Below are 22,790 nucleotides of genomic sequence, written 5' to 3'. Positions count from 1 at the left end.
AGAGGTTTTTATACAAAGGGTAAGTGTACATTCAGAAAGCATCCCAACCCCATCCAGTCCAAGCCCCTAAGTCTGACTTAACCCATATGTCCCACGCTGATCTACAAAGTCCTCCTCAAACTCACAAAACACATAAAATGATGCCAAGTGCAGGAGGATCACAGGTCAGTGGGTAGAAAACCTTTGAATCCAGTGAGCCTGTAAGTATCTCAGCACTGGCAGGGGTTTCCACACGGCTGCTTCAGCACCCAGGGCTGCATCAGGGTAGGTCCATGTGGCTTCTCCTCAGGGATGTTTCACAGGAAGTGAGCCTTGCCAGCTGAAGCAGGGAACTAGCTAAGGCAGCCGAACACTACCGAGAGCAGTGTAGCTGCAGTTACAAGGTGCTGGAGGCATGGGCACTTTCTTTTAACAGCTGTGTGAGCTGATTAAAGTGGACCACCCGCCTCCCTGGAATGCTTAACAAAAATAAAATGACCAGCCCGTGTTTTTAATGATAAGCAGGGAAGGACACGAGGAGAAGGCATGAGATACAAATCTGCTGCTCCAAGGTGGGGGCTGGGGTGAGGCAGAATCCAGGGACAGGGACAACTGTCCTCATTGGGGACATCAATGAGATTCTGATCAGATCCTAGAAGAGATTTAATTCCGCATATTCTGCTTGGGGGAGGGGGTGGAGGAGGGTCCAGGGAGTGGTAGTGGTGGAGGGGAGCTTGGTGTCCCCAAGATAAATAAAAGATTATAATTAGTATGTTTAATTTATGTTCTAAACCAATCCAAACAGAAAGTTGGCTTTCTGTTTGCTTTATTTTCTTCCTAATAGTACATTTCTTGCTCTTGAGCAAAAATAAACATATGCCAACTTGCTTCTTTTTTTTTAATCCTACCTTCCATTGGGCTGCTTCCCAGGACTGCAGAGCATTTCCCCCACACTCACTGCGCGTAGAGCATGCTCTGGCTGACACTCTGGGGCAGCCTGCGCATCCTTACTCTCTCCGGCCTCCTTCCCGCTCTCTTTGCTCACCTACCATCTGCCTTTTCTAGCTCAATGGCGAAAAGATGCCTCCCTCGCTGCCTGGAGGAGTAGTCCCACTGCATTACACGAGGAGCTAATTACTCGCCGAGATGTACTTTTCCCCTGGAAGGTCCATTAAATGAAGAAGGAGATTGAAAAAAAAGAAAGGCAATCAACTGAGTTCCATGCAGATCAGATCTTCGATTGGAAGGGTCCTAAAGGCAATTTTTCATGGCCACCTTTTCGTGGACAGGCACCGAGAGATTAATTTTGTGATGTGTTCAAGGTCAGGAGAAGTTAGGCCAAGTTTGTCTCAGTTTCCATTAATCACTGCCTTTTTATGTGTCCTCTGTGGAGTGGGTTATGCTTTGGGCTGCTAACCACAAGGTCAGCAGTTCGAAACCACAAGCAGTTTCCGGAGAGAAAGATCAGGCTTTCTTTCTACCCCTTTGAGATTGACAGTCTGGGAACTCCACAGGGGCAGTTCAACTCTGACCTAGAGGGTCACAATGAGGGGGCGTGGACTCCGTGCCAGTAGGTTTGGTTTGGGTCCTCTATACCAGGATGGCGTTTTTTACATTTTTAATAGGCTTTTGTTTTCACACCTAAAATCTCGGGAAACAGTTCAGTTCTCTGTCACTGGGTGTCCTCTGGTGATGGGCTCCCGGAGCCCTAGGGAGACCCAAACCTGAAGACGCTGAATTCCCTATCTAAAAGGGCGTAGTGTTTGCAGATAACCTAGGTACATTTTCTAATACACTTCAATCGCCACTACATTACAAGGTCCCTTTGGAACAGCTGACCTTGCGGTTAGTAGCCCAACATGCAACCACTAGGTCACCAGGGCTCTAACGACTTCCCTTCCTGCTACTTAATAGAGTGGGGCTGCGACGTGCACAGGGTCGCCGGGAGGTGGAATCGACGAAGTCATTTGACCACGCATCCACCTCGTTGACAAGCGCACGGATTCCACGGAGCACAGGGGGCCGAGCACTTCACCCCTTTCTTGCTTTCTGAAAGTCTTTGCCCTCGGTGCGATTTGAAGGGGGATGGTTTCCGGGACGGCCTTTCTAAAGTCTTTCAAAATGGATGCACTGAAAGGCCACGCAGCACTGCGGAGGCATCTGGAATGGTAGCGCTGCGAAGGGAGGGAATCGCAAAGGCGACTTGCTAAGCACAGACAGGAAGGAGCAAAGGCCGGGCCTGGAAAGATGGGAAATGGCAGAGAAATAAACCGGGAATTTCTAGGAGAGCAGGACAAGACAGGGCAAGCAGATTGGAGCCAGATGGGAAAATGGGGTAGGAAAGAAACCAAAGTTGGGATTCTTAAAGCCCTTCCTCCGCCCATCCTTCCCATCCCTCCACCCCCACGGCTGGAAAGCATTTTCCCTGTTCATGGATTCCTACAGACCCTCCCGTTTGCTGGAACGCCACTTGTCCCCGTGGCTTTCTGCCACTTGGGGGCTGGGGCCCGGGACCCGGGTTGGGCTGAGCGCGGGCACCACAGAGGCTTGACTGCGCTCGCCCCAATGCGCTGGGCAGGCCGCCTGGCCAGCTGACCCCTGGCGCGGCGCCGCGGGCTGGGCAGGGATGAAAGGAGCGAATTGAGCTGCGCCTGCCCGCGTGTGCCCGGCGCGCGCGCGCACGCGGGGTAGATAAGGCCCCTCTTTCCTGGCGAGCCCTCCAGTCTGGACGCAACACGGCTCGAGCGCCCGCCATCCTCCTGCTGCTCCGCACGTCCTTAGCCACGCGGTCATGGCCGCCTCCTCCGCGCGGCCGGCCGTCCTGGCCCTGAGCGGGCTGGTGCTGCTCCTGTTGCTCTGCCTGGGCCCAGGTGAGTTCAGAGTGGGGTCCTGGCTGAAGTTCGGACTTGATTCAAAGTAGTGCTGCCCAAGTTCCCGGGGACTGGAAATTAGTGATGCAGGCGGCACCAGCAGAGATCTTATCTTTAGCCGAGGTGGCGGGAAAGAGTTGTTAGGGAGACTTGTAGGGTTTGCATTTATATGAGCGAATGAGTGGCACTTGGGCTTGAGTGGGCCCGAGTCTGCAGAGAAACGGTGGGAAAGATCAACAGCCCAGCGATCAAGATCAAGAGGGGGTAAGGTGTGTTCCTGAAGCCAGAAGAGGGGGCAAAGGGGGCCTCCATAGGACTTTAAGCAGGTCGGGTGCCTTCGAGGGCAGAGGGGAGTAGGGGTGGAGGTGGTGGTGGTGGTGGGGGGGCATCATTACCTCCATTCCTTTCCAGCAGTTACTAGGCAACAGAGTTTCAGCTGCACTTCACAGCAAGGTCAAGTTTCAGGCCTGCCAAAGCTGGGCCAGTCTTCACCCCCTAGATGGGTGACACATTCTTCTACCTCAGAAACCTCAGTAAATCTGCGGGAAATTTCTGGTCCTGTTCCTTTTAACTTTTTTTTCTTTTAAGTGCACATTTTAAGCATGTACCACAAATGAAGCAAATAGGGGGTGGATGGTGATCTGAGCCCAGGGAATGTAGGGTCACTTTATAAGGAAAGGGAGGGACAGATCTTTGAGCCAGGGAAGATGTGAGGTTAAGGAGGGAGGGGGTGCGTCAACAGCCAGAGAGCAGACTTGGATAAGTGTCGTTTTGACTAATGTTGTCTGCTTTACCTCTCTGGTTTCTAATAGTCTCTACTTCTCTGCTTCGTCTCTCTGAGTTCTAATTGCCGTCATCATTGGTGCAATGAAGGCACAGAAACTTGCAGACAACCGCATGCTTAAAGGGTTTACTAACGAAGTTAAGTTAAAAATGCCAGTGAGAAATGCCCAGGGTGGTTGTTCACTCCGACATGTGACCAAGTTTCAAGTCTGTTAATAAATGCCCAAAGGGGTGTACTCCACCCCCATCCCCCAAGCCTCAACCTGAAAGCATTCAGCTCAGGAAGTGGAGCTAGTGAGTGGGTCAGCAAACCCAGCTCCTTGAATTAAGTGCCTTGAGGCACCTCACTCCAGTAAGCCTCAGCCCCAAGGCACTCAGCTGCACTTCTGTGGGTCAGCAAGCCCAGCTTCCCCAATTAAGTGCCCAGAGGCATCCTACTCCACAAGCCAGGCTCCTGCACAAAAGCAACTCATCTTAACTTGCTCCATGGGTTGGGATGTCTATCACTCTCTTCTGTGCTCTGGCTCCTGGCTCGGCTGCTGCTACTCTGAAGGTATAACTGTTCTCTGGATCCAGGATGTTCTTGGATCTAGAGGACTTGCTCCAATCCTGGCTCTTGCTTGTAATGGGATCCCTCTTCCTGCTTCTGAGAGGGCTCATTTTGTACATGGAGTAGAAGAGCAATGAGTGCTGGAATCAGACAAGTCCTTCCCCCATCCATCTCTGAAGAACTGCAATCAGAAATAGTATGTTCTGCCCAAATACAATGTGGTATGATGCTTTGCCATTCACAAGTAGCCTCATGTGTACATGAGTGCCTTTGCTTCTTACAAATCTGGGGCAGGTTCTTTGACCCTGATTTTACTGCTAAGGAGTGCTGGAAGGAGTTCAATGGTTTGCCCAAGTAAACTCACAGTCAAGCCATCGATCCTGTGTCCTGCACCAGCAGGGCCCTTTTCTGCTTCCATGTTTGTGTTTTATCCACTGCAAGCCTGTGGACACTGGACACTGTATAGTGTAAATGGAGAGTAAACGTAGTTGCTCAGCTTCTGTACTTTGCATATTCAAAACAGTCTTGGAAACCAAATTCACAGTTGGTGGTTGGTGGGGAGGGGTGGGGTGTGGGAACCTCTAGTCACTTGAACAATAAGGGGAACAGAGATTACTACTGTTCTAACTACACGAGGAAGACTAACCAATATTTCCCACTACATGGCTTACCTCTTTCCCCCTCATTGTCACTCGCATTTTAAGTAGTACATCTGAATAAGCATTTTGGGCTGCTATCTGAAAGGTCAGCAGTTCAAAACCTCCAGCAGCGGCTTGGGGAGAAAGAGGAGGCTTTCTACTCTTGTAAAGAGACAGTCTAGGAAACGCACAGGGACAGCTCTGTCCTGTCCCTGTGAGTCAGAATCAACTCAATGGCAGTGAGTTTCGAGCATAAGTCCTTCCTGTTCAGGACATGTTTTATTCAGTTCATATCAAGAATTCAGTAATGAGTCTTAATGAAAATATTAGCACCATTAGGTTGAACGACAGTAACTTCTTATGACAGAACACGAAAATCTGCAGATTATGTAGACTCACCCAAATGTCTTATGCTAAAACACTTAATAAATGGGTGGGGGGGGGACCACCATTCTTTCTTGATCAATTTATTAAGAGCACCTACAAAGGCAAATCTTGCAATTCTGAAACGGTTGGGAAGATGGAATACCAGATAAATTAGGCATTGATATATTCGGATATCTATTATCACATCGGACTGCTAACTGCACGGTCGATGGTTCAAACCCATCAGACACTCCATGGAAGAAAGATGAGACTATTGGGGCCCGTAAAGATTTACAGCCTCAGACACTTGATATAGGATCGCTATGAGTCAGAATACATTTGATGGCAGAGTTGTTTTTTTAACTCACCCCTCGAAAGAACAGCTGATTGAGTAAAAAACCCAAAACCAACAACCCACAATTCAGGGGGGTTTATTTATTCCTCTATTCAAACAACTTCAGTTTGGTACCGATTAATAATATTCATAGTCTAGTATGCAGTATTTGACGGCTCCTGAAAACTGGTGGTATAGTGGTTACGTGTTGGGCTGCATCATCAGCTGCTCCTCCAGAGAAAAATGAGGCGTTCTCTTCCTGCCAAGAGTTACAGTCTGAGAAACCCACAGGGGCAGTTCTACCCTGTCCTAGAGGGTCGGCACTGACTCCGTGAGGTTGGTTTTGTTTGGTGCAATAATTGGCACAGTGGCAACATAATATTTGGTGAGGCTTAGCTTTCTAGAGCCATAGTTATACACACACACACACACACATATTTGCAAAGGGGCTTTTAAAAGTTCACTGAAAAGTGGAATTAAAAGAGAATGGAATTTTCCCACAAATATTCTGTTATACGTTTGCTTCAAAAAATCGCAGCCACACCACTAATTCACTAACACCTAAAACCGATGTGTATTTCAACAGCCCCACATCCCACTCATTCATTGTTAAGCACTTGTCCAGAAGTCAAACTGACGGAAGAATGGCATTTCCTTCTGTGGGTGCTATCCTGTGAGGTGCTAGAGATCAACAAATCCTAAGATATTCACGACTGCTAATATCACTGCCAAGGAACTTAGCTGTCTTCTCTGGCAAATGTTTTCATAGATTATTTTTCATTGAGCCTTAAAATTGGAAGCAAACTTTAAGAGTGGTCCCACCTTCATAGAATTAAATAATGCTCTCATGGTGAATGCTCATCTCCGTCTAGTGACCGTATTTTATAACAAATAGCAAGCGTGTCATGTTAGGTTTTATGAGTGCTGCTTATGATGTAGGCAGACATGCCCCCCGCCCCCCACAACTTGGAGCATTATATACGAGGAAATACAGTAAGTCCATCCGTCTGCGGTAACTCTTGGTGTACTCCATCTTTGGACGGCTGCCCTACTGTATATGCCCTAATCGAAGACAGAGTGGTCTCTTCATTCCTCAGATCTCCTCCCAGACGTTTCTTTTCTCAAGGTCAAACACCTAAGTTCTTTTTATTTTTTCTCATAGAGCCAATGCTTGGACCCTGTCCACCCTGAACACTCTTCCGACCACAAGTCCAGTTTTTTTCCAATGAGCTTCTGAATGTGATCTGCTGTGTGAACTGCACAGCAGAGTAGAAGGATGGTCAGATCAAAGCTGTGTTGGAAGCAAAAGTAGGGCAACGATTTGCTTGAGTTTTCTTCTTCAAGGTGCTACCCTTTGATTAACATAGCCTAAGACTGCAATTTCTTGTTCACTATTGGCATGGTATTGGTATGGGTAGACCCAGACCAATAGGCTCAGAGACCATGGAAACCACTGGAGCTCTTGAACGGGCTGCTGCACATGGCACAGATGTGCAGCCAGTCTCTGGAAGAGGTGAAGACCACCCCAGGGATGTCGCCATCCCCAGAGAGCCTGCACAAGTCACTTCTGGCTGGGTCATGAAAGCCCCTAGACTCGAGGGACCATATATCATCCAGGCTGGAAGGAACACTTAAAAGAGTAAAAGAAGTCCAATCATGAACTAAGCCGGGATAGCAGATATCCACAGGAACTGGCCGGGAGAAACAGCAGTGTGGTCACCCCACTCAGAAAATCCGTGCCTGCAGGTTCAGCAGGTTGAGGAAGTCCTAGCAAGCTACCTATCCCGGCTCTGAGTTGGGACCCTCAGTCTCCTTGCTTGGCAGGGACGATGCTAAAGGCGGAGGGTAGCACTCAGAGGGCAGGCAGATTCCAATGCCTGCCTCCAGAGGACCATGTGACTCACTGAAGTTGATGAAGTGGCCGTGTACGGACCGTGAGGTGTGCTGAGTGCCTTGAGCCTGTGTGCACATGCTGGGTTCTCTAATAAAAAGCATCTGCAGGCAGAGTGCAGCTGTGGACCACTAGCTTGAGATCCTTGGGCTCAGAAAGTGTTTTCTCTCCCTGACCTACACAGTGAATGCTTTCAGCAGAGATTCTTAATCTCATTTGGATCGCAGAACTTTCTGAGGTTCTGGTGGAAACTAGATGCCTAGGCCCAGAAAACTACCTTTGCAGAGGCAGACACAGCTTTCAATACTTTTCCAGACAAGCCTGCCCAGTCCCCTCTGCCCGAGAAAATCGTCTCTCGCCATCTCCATGCATTTCTTCCCTGGTCACATTAGGCTGCTAACTACAAGGTCGGCAGTTCAAAACCACCACGTGTTCCATGGGAGAAAGAGGAGTTACCGTGAGAGTTAGTCTTTGAAACCCAAAGGGGCCATTTGACCATGTTTCTGGGGTCCCCAGGAGTCCCAGGTGCCTCGCTGGCAGTGAGTTTGGTTTGGGGAGCCCCCAGATTCTATTTCCTTACATCCGGACAGAAGATGCCAGCGTTTTGCTTGTTTTCCTTGTGGCTGTGGACTCACCTTTCATGAGGTGAACTCTATACCTTCTTATAAAAGAACCAGAGGTGTGTTTTCTCATGTAGAAACTTGAAGCAAACAATTCTATAGATCTTCAGACCAGTTCACTAGGTGGACAGGGGCGATTCATCCAGGCCAGGCGTGTTACTTTCTGTTAAGAACACTGGCTTCCTTAGAAGCAGGGTTAGAACTGAGTAACCGGCACATGGAATGCTGGATTGTGGAGTGAGGTGAGTGAGCTACAAAGTGGGGCTGAACTTCTAGGACAGCGGTTCTCAACCTGTGGGTCACCACCCCTTTGGGGGTTGAATGGCCCTTTCACAGAGGTCGCCCGATTCCTAATAGTAGCAAAATTACAGTGATGAGGTAGCAATGAAAATAATTTTATGGTTGGGGGATGGGTGAGTCACCACACCATGAGGAACTGTATTAAAGGGTCGCAGCATTAGGAAGGTTGAGAACCACTGGTCTAGGGAGTGGGGATGTGTTATTTCCTTTCTTCTGTAGATCTCTCCACTTGCTTGCTGTTTGCTGCCACCAAGTGTCTGCCAGCACATGGCCTCTTCAAGGAGTTGCTGCAGAATCATCTCTATGACTCAGGATAGTAGAAAAGAAACAAGCCCAACCCTCTGCCAGCCAATCGCTTCTGACTCCTCGTGGCCTCAGAGGACAGAGTAGATCCCCCCCTGTGGGTTTCCAACTCTAACTCTTATGGGAGCTGATAGTCTCATCTTTCTCGTGTGGAGCAGCTGGTGGTTTTGAACGGCTGACTTTTCGGTTGGGGCTATGCTGTCACAAGCCAAAGAATGCCTGTGGCAACCAGAACCTAGTAAGCAGCAAGCGAGGATTGTTCCCAGGAGAGCCTTCAGAGGGCAACCACTAGGGCACCAGGCCCCCTTCTACTTATCTAGACACCCAGGCTAAATGCCCACCCCAGTGGTGGAGCATGTGCATGTCTGGTTGACCGTGTGTGTTAGTTTACTATGGCTGCCAGAACCAGGGGCGGAGAAGCCAGTAAGCAAGGAAAGCATGAGCTTACTTGTCATAAGTAACCTAAGTAAACCTATGCTTTTTGCCCTGCTTACTGTCTATCCAGCGGTTCTCAACCTGTGGGTCGAGACCCTTTTGGTGCGGTTGAACAGCCCTTTCACAGGGGTCGCCCGATTCATAACAGTAACAAAGTCACAATTATGAAGTAGCAATGAAAATAATTTTATGGTTGGCCATAATTCACCATTACATGAGGAACTGTATTCAAGGGTCATGGCATTAGGAAGGTTGAGAACCACTGGCTCTATTCCATCCCTGTCAGGGATGGCAAGTTTAAAGAGGTGTTGATCCTGTACCAAGAACCTGTGGGGAGAGCGAGCAGCCATCCTGTAGAAGCAGAATCTTTGTAGTGGCAGAAAAAGAGAAATGGGTTACTGTGGATTAGTAAACACAGGTCAGCCTGTGTTTCCCTTTGACTGAGTCACCTCACATTGAACATAACAAAGTTTGGTTGCCTTACGTGCACCCACGCTGTGCTGCTCAAAGCAATAGAACCGTATGCTTTTAGAGGTCTGCAGATGATGGGTGAACTCAAGGTGTTGGCAGGGCCAACACTGCGCCCTCTGGAGGCTCCAGAGAAGGTCCTTTCCTGACTCTTCCCACCTTCTGGTAGACACAGGTCTTCAGCTTGTGAGAGCAACACTCCAACCTCGGCCTTCCTCTTGTCTTCACACACCTGGTCTGTATCCTCTTTCTTCTTAGAAGGATGCCGTCCATTGGATTTAGAGCCCATCCCAATTTCCGTGTAATATCATCTCAAGTTCTTTAACTAATTTCCAACTGAGCTTACTTCATGCGCTATGGGTGGACTTGAAATTTTGGAGGACACTATTCAACCCACCAGGAGCCAGTGGTGGTTCATTGGTTGAATTCTCCCCCTCATGGTGTAGTGGATTACTCTTTGGCCTGCTAACTGTAAGGTGACCAGTTCAAACCCACCAACTACACCTAGGGAGAAAGATGAGGTTTTCTGCTCCCATGAAGATTTACAGACTTAGAAACCCAAAGAGACTGATTTGCTGCATCCTATAGGTTGGCTATAATGGTTATGTGTTGGGTTGCTCATCACCAGGTTAGTAGTTCAAACCTACCAGCTGCTCCAAGGGAGAAAGACTTGGCTTTCTACTCCTGTAAAGAGTTGCAGTCACAGAAACCCACAGGGACAGTTCTACTCTGTCCTATAGGATTGCTATGAATTAGAGTTGCCTCAATGGCAAAGAGCTTGGTTTGATAAAGTGGCTATGAGGAGAAATCGACTCGATGGCAGTGAGCATGTGGGAGACTGGGGTTGGTTGCTGGCCAGTGCACTCCCACTGGTTTCTCAGAGGGGGCTTGCAGGTTGCTCTGATGTTGAGTGGGCCTCAGTGGAGCGTCCACACTAAGATAGACTTGGAAGAAAGGGCTGGCACTCTACTTCTAAAAACTTAGCACGGAAACTCCATAGATCATAATGGTCCTGTCCAATGGTACACAGGGTTGCCATGTACCGAGGGTCAACCCCACAGAAGCCAACATTAGACTTACGAAACAGCCACAGCCTAATTAGACCCACGAAACCATGAGCAGTGAAAGTTGGATGGGGCATTCACAGGGCAGATGGTGGCCTTCTTACAAGGCATAAGGGAGAACCAGGTCCGTTTCCCTGGTGGGTTACGTCTGGGCTGTTCACCACAGCACGGTCAGCAGTTTGAAAGCACCAGGGGCTGCGAGGCAGAGAGACAAGGCTTTCCACTCCCATAAAAAGTCCCAGCCTCAGAGACCCACAGGGTCAGTCTACCCCGTCCTATAGGGCCATTATGAGTCGGAATCAACTCGATGGCAGTGAGTAAAAGTAAGTTAGCCTGCGGGGGTCATGGTCAGCAGGATTAGCCACAGGCAGCCTATGGTTTCCATTGTCTCTGCACAGTGAGTAATGTGGCAAGCATTAGATACTGCAGACCTGTCTCTATGAAGGCAATGGTACATTTTTGTGGGGAGCAGAGACCAGTAAGACAGTGTATATGGATGAATCCTTTAGTCTCATATAGTAAGAAGCCTGGCAGGCTGGGTTTCTGGAGTGGAGGGAGGTCTTCATCCTTGTGAGCTGGAGGTGAGTCCCAATCACATTCTCATAATTAATATTGTTCCTGTGTTAGTCTGGGTAAACTCGGGAAACAAATCCACAGAAACTCATATATGTATACGAGAGAGTTTTATATAAAGGGTAAGTGTACATTCATAAAGCATCCCAACCCTGTCCAGTCCAAGCCCATAAGTCCGACTTAGCCCCTATGTCCAAAACTGATCTACAAAGTCCTCCTCCAACTCAAAAAACATACACAATGATGCCGAGTGCAGCAGGATCACGGGCCAGTGGGTAGAAAGTCTTTGGATCCAGTGGCGTTATAATCATCTCAGTGCTGGCAGGGGTCTCCATGTGGCTCCTCCAGTTCCCAGGGCTGCATCAGGGTAAGAACGTGGCTTCTTCACAGGGACGTCTCGCAGGAAGTGAGCCTCGCAAACTGAGGCAGAGAACTAGCTAAGGCAGCCTCACATTGGTCTGGCCATCAGAGAGCAAGAGACCAGAGAACTAGAAAGGCGAGGCTCACCAAGCCATTTATCTCGCCACCCCTCAATTAATCCCACATGTGTTTATCAGCGAGGTTGGCACAATATCTTCCACTGTATCCTCCCATAATAGCACTACCTTAAAGTTACCTCTTAACAAGCACATGGCTGATTACTATGTAGCCGGCAGCTTTATCTGTAGGAGCAGACATGTGCTATAGCTCTCTACCTCTGAGGACAGCCACTCCCCACTACCTGCCCGAGCATGGGTGTTAGGTTACTCCTCCAATATACTCAGGGGCCTTTAGGGTTAGGGTACAGCCCACTTTGTTACATATGTGGTTACCTCTATTTAGGGGGCCTTGCATGCTCTCTGAGTGTATATAAGCCTTGGTTGGAAATATACTTTCTCTCTCTGCATGGACCTGGCTCATGAAATCATGACTGTGAAGGTGAGCACTTGCATGCTGTATCTTGTCTGATGTCTCTTTTATTTTACCGCTCAATTACACAACTGCCCCTGGGCCCACTTGATTGTGGGGGCTGGTATTCCACACATTTTCACCTTGGCTAGATCATCAAGGGCAAGGCCAGTGTAGGAGCAACAGCTTTCCATAGGGCATGGCTATGGGGTAAGGGAAGAACAGTGGGCAAGCATCCCCGTGTCCACTGTGGCTTCATCGCTGGGCCCTGCGTAAGAAAAGCCAAGCTTCCTAACATGATCTTTGCTGGATGGCCAAACTGCCAACTTACGGGAGAGGGCATGAAGTGCTTTCTCCCCACTCTTGACGCATGCATTTGAGAAACGAACAGCTTCAGCACAACTCAGAAACAGACTTCTGTCTTCATTCCTCAGGTGGCATACGTGGAAACAAGCTTCAGCTGATGCTGCAAAGGCGGAAAGGTAAATGTGCCCCCTCGCGTGCATTCTTGACCGGGTTCTAACCCAGTGGCCTTGGCGGGTCACTCACTGGAGTCTTAGCTTGGAACATTAAATGGGCTTACTCCTTGAAAGGTGGAAAGTGGGAATCGATGATAAGGATCTACATATAACCCCCTTCCTGGGGGACGGACAACAGAAAAGTGGGAGAAGGGAGATGTCGGACAGTGTAAGACATGACAAAATAATAATTTCTAAGTTATCAAGGGTTTTATAAGTTTATAATTTATAAGTTATGAGGGAGGGGGTGTAGCAGGGGAGGGGAAAATGAGGAGCTGATAACAAGGGCTCAAGTAAAAAGAAAATGTTTTGAGAATGATGATGGCAGCAAATGTACAAATGTGCTTGACACAATGGATAGGTGGATGGCTTTTGATAAGAGTGGTATGAGCCCCCGGTAAAATGATTTAAAAAAAAGAGAGATGTAAAAGCCCCCAGTGAAAGTAAAGAAAAAAAAGTGAGTGGATCAGATGGGCTGATTCTATGGGTGTGTAGTATAGCATTTAATTAGACAAATATTATTGGCCATAAATATTTGAAGTGATTCTTTTTAAGCCTTGGACTCAAAAGTTAAACAAACAGTGCCACAGTGTTAATTGGATGCTGTTTATTTTAGAGCCACAAGACACTTGGCAGTGCACTTCTCAATTCAGGGCCTCACTTTTAGAGTCCATAACCCCCAGCTGGCAGGGGACTCCGGGAATGGCAATGCTGGAGAACCCACAAGGGTGAGGCGGTCAACCGGAGAAACCTTTTTGTCACTACCCCCCTGCCCCCTGCCCCCATTGCGCAAAATGCTTCTAAGCTAAATGGGGTTGGCAGCGCAGGCTGGCAGCCACAAAACATGGGCTCGAAGCCAGGTCGAATCAGGTAGATTTACTGGATCAATTAAATCTATTGTGTGGTTGCGAGCGCTGTTTTCCCTCCGTGAATGTCCATCTTCAGCCATGAAATTAAGACGTTACCTGAATTTTGCCGACATAGCTGATGTGAACACTTGAAGTCACTTATTTATTTTCCTCCTTCTTCATTCGGCCCGCGTGTCGGCTGAGCCCTTGTGGTGCAAACAGTTCACACGCCAGGGTGCCAGCTCAGAAGTTGGACGTTCAAGCCCACCCTGAGGGTCCTTGGAAGAAAGGCCTGGTGATCAACTCCTAGGGGAGATCAGTCATTGAGATGGGTCTTCGTTCAGTTCTGCTCAGACAGACGGGACTAAATGCTATGAGCCAAAGTCAACTGTAAGGCCACTGACAAAGGCGCCCCGGAAGTTCACTCTCCCCCTTCCAAGTCAGCTCCTGACAGGTCCCTAAAGAGCATATGGCCTCTCTCAGGGGCAGGGTCTCAGGGAGCTCCTCCTCCCATTACAGAGCCTCCACCATCTTCCCCAGCATTGTCAGCACGCACAGAGGTCCTGGTAGACCCGGCCTCCCTGCCATCAACTCCACGAATGCTGAGGTGACAGGGCGTTCTCAGGGGTCCAGCTGGTTGGAGGTCAATCAGAGAACAGACATTCGAGGTCATCAGGATGACCCCAGTCAAGCCAAGAATATTATACAGTGAGCACTCACTGTGCACAAAACATTGTCACTTTTCCATGTCATCAACAAGTGCATCAGGCACTTTCCTGACATAACTTTGTTCTTTGTAATAATGCTGACACAGGAGGGAGAGGACCAAGGTTCCCATAGCAAGGGCAGAGCTGGGGGGGGTGGGGGGTGGGCAGAGGTAGTACCATTCAAGCCTTCTGCAAAGTATCAGTGATCAGACTATAAGGCCCAGAGACACTAGGGTGACACTGTGTGTCCTAGCAAAGCAACATGACAACTTGGACTTGTCACTCGGCCGAGTCTACCCTCAACCCTGCCAGGGACCATCATACCATTTTTCCCCCTCACTTTATCTTCTAAGTCAGTGGTTCTCAGCCTTCCTAATGCCAGAACTCTTCAATAGAGTTCCTCATGTGTGAGAACCCCCAACCATGAAATTATTTTCGTTGCTGCTTCATAACTGTAATTTTGCTACTGTTATGAATCGGGTGACCCCAGGGAAAGGGTAGTTCAATCCCCAAAGGGGTCTCAACCCACAGGTTGAAAACCGCTGTTCTAAGTAAACGTACTTCTCTCATTTGTGTATGAAGGTAAGTAAAAAAGTACTGCTATTGTGGTTTTTTTTTTTTAATAAACATATATATATATTTAAGCATGTGTAAGCATGTTTCTGTGATCAAACACAGTGGCTGCAGACACGTTCTTTTAGTAATTTGTCTTAGTCTTGTTCGGGTGTCTTCAAACAAAGGTCGTCCAGAGAGTGGCTTCTGAGGAAAACTTAACTGGGCCAGGTAAAGTCAAGACCAAGAGGGACGGCTATGAAGGTTATGGTGACTGTTTTGTGGGGACCCCAAAGGGGTAACCTTGATAGATTTTCTCAAAAGACAAATGATGATCACGGGGCCTTATTATGAAGCTATTTTGAACACTAGAACTAATTGTGGTTGCACATGGTAGTGGTGGTGGTGTGTGTGTGTGTGTGTGTGTGTGCACACGCACACTCTGAGATTGATATGGTGGTGACTGTACAATGCCCCTTGATATGATTGAACTATTGACTTGTATGACATGTAAATTACATGCAATAAAACTGTTGGGGAAAGGCAATTGACAATGGCAATGGGGAGGAAAAGGCCAGGAAAGTCTCCCAAGGACTCACTCTCCACCCCACAATGCATGTACTTGTTCTTGAGGCCGGCAGGGCTGTACGAGGAGAATTTCATTGGGAAACCTTACCCCACCCACCTTACAGCTTTGAGCTTGCTCCTTAAGACATCTTTTTGTCCCTCTGACTCAGAATATTGAATAGGGAGGCACTGGAGTCCCTCCAGGGGCCGAAGCATGGCATGAAGTGTAGAATGCAGAATTCTCTGGGGAAGGGCTAGAGAGATGTAAACACCGCCTTTAGACGTGTAGTCTGAGATGGAGGATAAGCTAAGAAACTGTGGCTTCTCATTTTGTCATTTTTGGTTAATAAAGGTGGCTATGATTTTGTAGCAATGTTTTTTACTTACTCTCATCTATTATGAGCATAGGCCTGTATATATGAGGGGGTACCCCCCCAAAAAAAGGTTTTTTTCCAATACTATGCAATAAAAATTTTTTTGTTTACAAAACACCTTTATCATCTTCAAAATACTGTCCGTTATACTTACTACATTTGTCATATCTGTGGTTCAATTCTTGGAAACATTTTTCAAACTCATCTGTTTGGATGACGGATAGCACCTCTCTCTCTCTCTTTTTTTCCCCCCTTCACCTCTTCTGTCGCTAAATTGCTGTCCTTTTATGTCCTTTTTCAATGTGGAAGCAAAAAGAAGTTGCAGGGAGTGAGGTCAGGTGAGTCAGGTATATGGGGCAAAAGAGGTATTCTGGTTTTTGCTAAAAAATGGCACACTGCGATGGCTGTGTGAACAGGTGCATTGTCGTGGTGACAAAACCAGTCCCCTATCTGCCACAAATCGGGCTTTTTTTTTTTTGCACAGTTACATAATTTTTTTAGAACCTCTGAATAGAAAGCTTAATTAATAGTCTGACCTGGTGGAAAGAACTCCAAATGCAGTATAAATTGACATTTTAATCTGTTTGGGAAGTTGATGGATATCCAGAACGAGGTTTGTCATCAATTGACATTTCACCTTTTCTGAAACAAGAAAACCACTCGTACACTTGAGTTTTTACAAGGACAAGCACTATCGCTGTAAGCTGTGTTCAACATCACAACAATTTCTGCAGCATTTTTCCCGTGCTAGAAACAGAATTTCATAGCCACACACTATTCTCTTAAATTGGCCATCACAAAAAATGAGGTTCGAGCAAAACTGTGACCAAGAAACCTTACCAGGAGATGTCACAAGTTGCACTAACTCAGAGCGAGTTCCTTGATGCTCACCTGGTGGGAAAACTTTGTACTATGAAAGTTCCACCCAGTGGAACTTTTTCTCTGTATTTTGGGGTGCCCCCTCATGTGTGTGGCACTAGACACTCAGTTCTGTTACCTGTGGGAAAAGCTATGACTCAGAAATTTCTGGGTGGCTCAGCGTTTGATTGCTAAATTAAATGTTAGAAGCTGGCCCAGAGACATCTTGAAGAATGGTTTGGTTTCTGCTTCTGAAAGTTCACAGCCTTGTAAACCCTCTGGAGTTCAGTTCTATTTAGCCCCACGTTGGTCACCTCTGGTGGAATCAATGTGTAGGTACCTGGTAAGCCACTACCCCTTACATGGGGTCTGGACATGGTGAGTAGGCTGCAGATAACCTGCATTTTGTTCCTGTCCCGAGCCCTAGAAGTTGAGTATTAGCCTCTGCACCGATTGGAGAGCTCACGTAACAAGAAGCGTGGGGAAGTGCAGGCTGGAGGCTGTATTTGATGCATACCAGGCTAAGAGCAAAATCAGGAGTCAGAATTGGGTATCACAGCATGGGAACAGTCTCTCTAACAGTGACTCACCCTAGTAAGACACAATAATTCTCTGTCTTTTGGGGGCGGGAATTGATCATTTCAGAATCCGTTCCACCAACGACTGACGTGGCTGTTGATGAGAACAAAGCCAAGGCGTTCTTGGGCAGCCCGAAACGCCAGAGACGGCAGCTGTGGGACCGGACTCGGCCGGAGGTGCAGCAGTGGTACCAGCAGTTCCTCTACATGGGCTTCGATGAAGCAGTAGGTGGCCCTTCCCGGAGCAGGTCTTCTGGTGTGGGGCAACGGAGGGCAGAGGGACGGCTTGGGGAAATATAGGCTGCATTATTCACTCTGAACACATTCGTTCCCCCCTTGTACACCCAAGTGCCATCTGCTGAATGTCCTCCACCACACTAAACCCAGATCAAAGTCCTGCAGTGAGGACAGGCCTGCAAGGCAAGGCTCCCAAGGCTTCGGTTGACTCCGGAGTCCCTGGCGGCACGAGTGGCTCTCGTGCTCAGCTGCTAACGGAAAGAGTAACCGTTGAGTCCACTCTGGGCTTCTTACCTCTGAACAAGTAACCAACGAAAACACAGTCCTACTGTGAAGCATAGGGTCGCTATGAGTCAGGATCGACTTGGCATCTGTTTGTGTGTGCTTGCTGCTTGGTGCGGCTTTAGATTCGTGAAGAATCTGTTTTTCCTGGGAACCCTACAAATGATCTGTATGAGTTGGCCGAGGTGCCCTCAAAATAACTCACAATGAAAAGAATAATGAGGGTAACAAATGTACAAATGTGCTTTACACAATTGATGTATGTATGGATTGTGATGAGTTGTATGAGCCCCCAATTAAAAAAAAATAACTCACAATGCCCTAAAACAGTTTCAGTTTTACCTAAGAAAAGGTCAGCTACCACAGATCAATTTAAAGACATCAAGATAATGGAAAGAGATACAAAGTGACTTCTTAAAGGAGAAAATTGTTCTCAGATTTTTTTTGGGGGGGGTTGCCAATGTATTTGATCAAAAAGATGATTTTCAGTTCATGGATAGGTTTAATGGGCAAGTTCACTGGATTAAAGACAAAGACGATTTAGAGTCGCACTCCCACCTGGGGTACAGATACAGAGAAGACAATGGCAGGGAAAAGTCAGACAAGTCTGTTAAAAGCTTAGCTTTTGCACCCAGGAGTCCTTACAGAATGATTGACAAGAATGAATTGAGCTCTTGCCAGGTGGTGATGTTGGGTAAATGTTGGACTGCTAGCTGCAAGGTCAATGGTTCAAATCCACCAGTTCCAAGGGAGAAAGCTGGCTGCTCCCATCACCTTCACAGTCTTGGAGACCCTACGTAGGGTTGGTATGAATCATAAATGATTCATTAGGCTATACACTAAAGGTGTATGAGGAGAATTCAAAAACATTGTGTGCCAATTCCATGATCTTTTAATGAGTTCTTTGAAACCCTCACATATGTAAGACTTAGAGGCAGGGAGAACACATACTTGCACTGTCTCCGACCAGGTGTTCAGTGAGTGTTTCCAGGGCAAGTACTTCCAACCGGAGCAGCTGGAACTATTTTTCAGTAGGGGTTGTGCATATAGGGAATATAAAATCTTGCAGTGGGTAAAAAAACAAAACAAAACCTCTTTTGAAACATGTTTAGTGACTGCATAAAATTAAATCATGCAGATGTATCACATTTGCTTCTCATTTCTTATCTTTTGCTAACATGTATATGTATACATGTATATCATATATAAACCTACCTATCACAATGTGTGTGTATAGACATACCCACAGATACACACATATGTGTATAGCCAAACTCCACACCTTACATTCACAAGAATCCCAAGGAAAATACGATTACTTGTATTATTCCTCCTCACTTAAAATTGTATTCTGGCCAGTAGGATTACGGGGAGAAAAGTCTTTATGTTTAAAGGTTTTATGGCTTAAGTCTTGTCAAACTCATGTATGGGAATACAACTTTTTTAGTACTTTCAGTGTTACCTGGTATTCTCATTGATATATGTATTTACTGATCTGAAAGGTAAAATTGGTGTGATTTGCATTTCCTTGATTGTCAGTTTCGTTAGCATTTGCCAAGTCCCTGTTATCAGTCGGTTCATTAAAATGGGTTCCAAGGGTGTCACAAGGACAGATGTCTGTCTGATGACAAAACCAGAATGAAGATGGCTACGCAATACGATGACAGTGACAACGTGTGCATGGGCGAGGCCAGAGGACTCGCTGCACAACAGGCTGTCTTTAGCAGTGGGATGGTGTAATCCTTTTTTTTTTAATCCTCTTTAATATGTAATCCACTCCTACATACTGAGAACGCTGCATTATTTTTTGATTCATTAAAAAAATTAGTCAAAAGATATATTTTAGCCAAAACTCGAAACAAGCTTTTAACCATCAAAAGCCAAGGAATACGATTTTCTGGCTACCAAAAGAAAACAGTCATTTTGTTTCTTCTGTAATGGGAGACTAGGAAGGTGGGGATGGAGGCAGGGCCCTCAGTGTTTCCATTAGAGACCCCGGGGCTGAGGTGGGGCTCCTCACATGGCTCAAGCCCAGGCTCCGCAGATGAGGAACTTGAACCGTGCTCTTGACAGCCTCACAACCTTCCCTATCTGGTTCTCTAGGGTCATAGAGAGTTCACTGCCCTCCTTCTTGCCCCTCACACTCACTCTCTCACCTTATCTCATGAACACGTGAGTCTTGTTCTTGATACATGGTGCACCTTCACCATCACTAAAGAAAACCTCATATGCTTTGAGAAACACAGGATAGCCAATACAGTTGTCCAAGCTGTCAATCTGAATGTCATTCTACACTTACTCATCTATGGCCTTTCTCCTTTCTTATGAACTGCAACCACCCTGTCTCTCATGGCAGCTTCTTAAATCCAAGGAGTGTCTTGTTTTGAGGACCTCTGCTCTGGGGCCACCGGCTGCATAGGGACAAAGACCAGGGCTCTCTACTCCCATCCAGAGTCCCACTCTCAAAAACAAGGCCAGTTCTCCTCTGGCCTGCAGGCTCACTATGAGTTGGAGTAGGCTTGATGGCAGGGAGTGTGTGTGTGTGTGTGTGTGTGTGTGTGTGTGTGTCCAGCACCTAGCATGGTGCCTGCTGTGCTGTGTCCATGTAATAAATGTTTGTGAAATGAATACACACACACTCTAGCCAGTAGAGGTATAGAAGTGACGACCAAAACTATTCTTTGCCATAGCTGTAACATGACAGTGGAGTGATTGGCTCCCTAGCCAACAGTTACCAAGCACCTACTGTATGCACAATGTGGGCACCCTGGTGTCACAGCAGTTAAGCACTCAGCTGCTAATGGAAAGGTCAGCAGTTTGACCCCACCAGGTGCCCTGGCGGGTGAAACACACAGCAATTTGCTTCCGTAAAGATGGACAGCCCTGGAAACCCGGTGAGGCAGTTCTGTTCTGCTCTCCCCTGGCGGTCGCTGTGAGCTGAAACCCACTGGATGGCACCAGGTGATTGTGTGATGGGCTGTGGTCCCGGCAGAGGGACGGGACGGAACGGTGAAGGCCGTCTCCCTACATTCAGATGTTGGCAGAGCCTACGAGGCAGGCCAGGTTGTTACTGCCTTTGGCAACTGTTCATTTTATTTGCCAAAAAGAGAGAAACAAAATTAAAATCTGGGCCAGATTTAGAAGTAGTATGATACGTTTTCAAAGAGATGGGCATGCATGCCGTTGGGGGAAAAGAGCCTTTATACCAAGTCCTTTATCGCTGGTTAATATTGACTTCTGGGCACAGGGCTATCACAACAAAGTTATTCCTCGTATGACTGTTAAGCATGGAAGAAAATCACCACCGAGCTAGGCCCTAGGTCAGATGTGGTCTAAGGGGCTAGGTATCATTAAATCAATTCTCTCGTCCTCCAGAAATTTGAAGACGATGTTGCCTACTGGCTGAACAGAAACCGAAATGGGCACGAGTATTATGGTGATTACTACCAACGTCACTATGATGAAGATACTGCGATTGGTCCCCGCGACCCCTACAGCTTCAGGCACGGAGCCAGTGTCAACTATGATGACTACTAACCCTTCCTTACCACGCAGCGCACATAAAATCAGGAGGGATTTCTTTATATACTGCTGCATCTCAGAGTGCCTGGTTTCTAGTTTGCTTTGTTTCAGCTGATCTTTTCTAGCGTCTTCTGTGATGAAGAAGAGTTAAGCATAGCATGAAAAAAAAATTCCTGTACCTATTTTGTGCAGGCGCCTAACGTTCCATTTCATTTAAAAACAGGAATAAAGGCGTTTTGTTAAACAGTCTCTGTAAATTCATCTGGGTGAAAATTAAGCTGCCACCAGGTTTCACCGCCTTCATGTTTCTGATGCCCATGCAAATGTGGCATGGCGGGTGGGAGCACATCCAGGAGCACCTATGGGTTTGGCAAAGGATAGTTCTACCTTGAGACCAGAAGAAGTAGATGGTACCCAGCTACCACTACCACCTGGTCTGGCTGTGACTATAGGAAGTCCTGTCTATTTCACAGTGGGAGATACATATTGAACAAGACTCAAATTCATGAAAAAAGACTAGACCTGGTGATTGATGTAAACTTCAAAACTCTGCCTTTGACCCCCTTCACACCTGAACCTGAACTAACACCCGGAGATCACCTCTCAGCCAAACCAGAGGCTTATAAAGGGCCTGTGAATGTCCCCGAGGAGTGTGCTGCTCAGAACAACTGCCCTCTGAAACCAAGCGGCAGGACGGAAGGGGAGCGGGGACTCAGAGACAAAGTGGGAGGGGTGCTGTCACATGGAGGGGAATACAATTAATGTCACAAAACACAATATCTGAATGGAGAACTGATTTGTGAACTTTCACCTAAAGCATGTTGCTTTTTTTCCCTTCTGACCACCCTCTTCCCATAAGAAAAAAGATAGCACTCAAAGCATAAACTTCTCACACTAAAAATTTTTTTAAAGAGAGACAGAATGCTTTGAAACACAGGGCAAGGGAACTAATTCTATTTAAAAAGACATCAACATTTCCAAAGGCAGAGTCATACTATAGAGTAAGCCTGAAAAAGCTGGAACCTATGTAAGTGAGAAGGAATATTGTGCTATTTCCCACTAAAACAAGGGCAGAGGAGTGCGCTCATTGCACCGCCAAAGGCAGAATGCTCCCGGGCCTGGAATATCAAGGCAGCCCCGACAAGTTCCAGCTCTCCTGGTCCCACGCGGCACCACACGTGCTCTTTCACTGGTGAGAATAGGACATAACAGCAGATCTACATCTTCACGTAGTGTTCATTTCAAAGTCGAGTTCATTCCGACTCACAGTGACCCGATGTACGAAAGAAGGAAACGCAGGCCGGTCCTGCGCCAGCCTCACAGTTGTTCTTATGTTCAAGCCCATTGTCGCAGCCACCGTGCCGATCCACCGTGTCAAGGGCCCTGCTTTATCTCACTGTCTCGCTACATTATCAGAGCAGTCAGAATAAATGATATTGAAACATTGGCAGCAACTATAGTGTGAGGAAATATTTGACTTTTAAGGGCGACCACGCCCGGTTAAGAGCTAATACTATCATGGTTGGCTGCCTACTTGTATAATTGAAGAAAAATGGAATTTGAGTTACAGGTTAGTAAACATAAATATGTATTTTTTCCCCATTCAAGTTCATTAACAAAACAAAGCCACGCTGTCTTCAAGTCAATTCTGAATCATAGCGACCCGGTAGGACAGAGTAGAACAT

At 47.1% G+C, this 22,790-nt stretch overlaps 1 protein-coding gene across 1 annotated transcript; it reads left to right on the top strand.

Annotated features, from left to right (window-relative positions):
- The first annotated feature begins 2,748 nt into the window (after positions 1–2,748).
- ECRG4 (ECRG4 augurin precursor) lies at positions 2,749–21,349 on the top strand. The gene is made up of 4 exons (XM_004704330.2): positions 2,749–2,849; positions 12,497–12,544; positions 17,132–17,289; positions 20,959–21,349. Exons 1-4 carry the CDS (start codon positions 2,771–2,773, stop codon positions 21,118–21,120), a joined length of 447 nt encoding a protein of 148 aa, XP_004704387.1. The 5' UTR covers positions 2,749–2,770; the 3' UTR covers positions 21,121–21,349.
- Positions 21,350–22,790: the final 1,441 nt, after the last annotated feature.

Source organism: Echinops telfairi, unplaced genomic scaffold (assembly GCF_000313985.2).
Source record: "Echinops telfairi isolate 266 unplaced genomic scaffold, ASM31398v2 ScPeMD7_7467;HRSCAF=8505_1, whole genome shotgun sequence".
NCBI lineage: Eukaryota > Metazoa > Chordata > Mammalia > Afrosoricida > Tenrecidae > Echinops > Echinops telfairi.
Note: the sequence above shows the minus strand (reverse complement) of the source record. Positions and strands in the feature narration are given on the sequence as shown.